The sequence below is a fragment of the Myotis brandtii genome, unplaced genomic scaffold (genome assembly GCF_000412655.1).
Source record: "Myotis brandtii unplaced genomic scaffold, ASM41265v1 scaffold601, whole genome shotgun sequence".
Lineage (NCBI taxonomy): Eukaryota > Metazoa > Chordata > Mammalia > Chiroptera > Vespertilionidae > Myotis > Myotis brandtii.
This window is the reverse complement of record NW_005370276.1, coordinates 1,140,468-1,140,885: the sequence shown is the minus strand read 5'-3', so window position 1 is coordinate 1,140,885 and position 418 is coordinate 1,140,468. Positions and strand designations below refer to the sequence as shown.

Sequence of the window (418 nt, the reverse complement as noted above, 5' to 3'; positions counted from 1 at the left end):
CCTCGCGATAGATGCCGCTGTTTGCAGAGACGGCGCACAGGTCTGCGCTGTGTCTGGGCCGCGCCAGGGGCCCCCCGCGGCTGAACTGGGGGAGGGAGGTCCTATCCAAGATCGCCGAGTGGTTGGTCCCCGATGAGTTAGAGCAGGAGCAGGGCACTTGGAATCCCGACTTGTTGCTGCTCAAGCTGGGGACACGGGACCAGTCCTGAGGAGAGTTCCAGCCGCAGCAGCGCAGCTGGGAGAGGGACAGGGTCAGAGGGGCCCGGGCGGGAAGGAGGCCAGATGGTTGGGGGCCCTGGTCGGCAAACCGTGGCTCGCGAGCCACATGCGACTCTTTGGCCCCTTGAGTGTGGGTCCACAAAATACTTAGAAGTACCCTAATTAAGTTAATAACAATGTACCTACCTATATAGTTTAA

General features: G+C 60.3%; 1 protein-coding gene across 1 annotated transcript in view; it reads right to left on the bottom strand.

Moving 5' to 3' along the window:
- The window catches only part of CD37 (CD37 molecule), a 5,504-nt gene that overhangs the window by 1,952 nt on the left and 3,134 nt on the right, over positions 1-418 (bottom strand). Inside the window, exon 6 of the mRNA XM_014550513.1 lies at positions 1-239. Within this exon, the coding sequence (XP_014405999.1) occupies positions 1-239 (239 nt within the window). The remainder of the gene's footprint in view (positions 240-418) is intronic.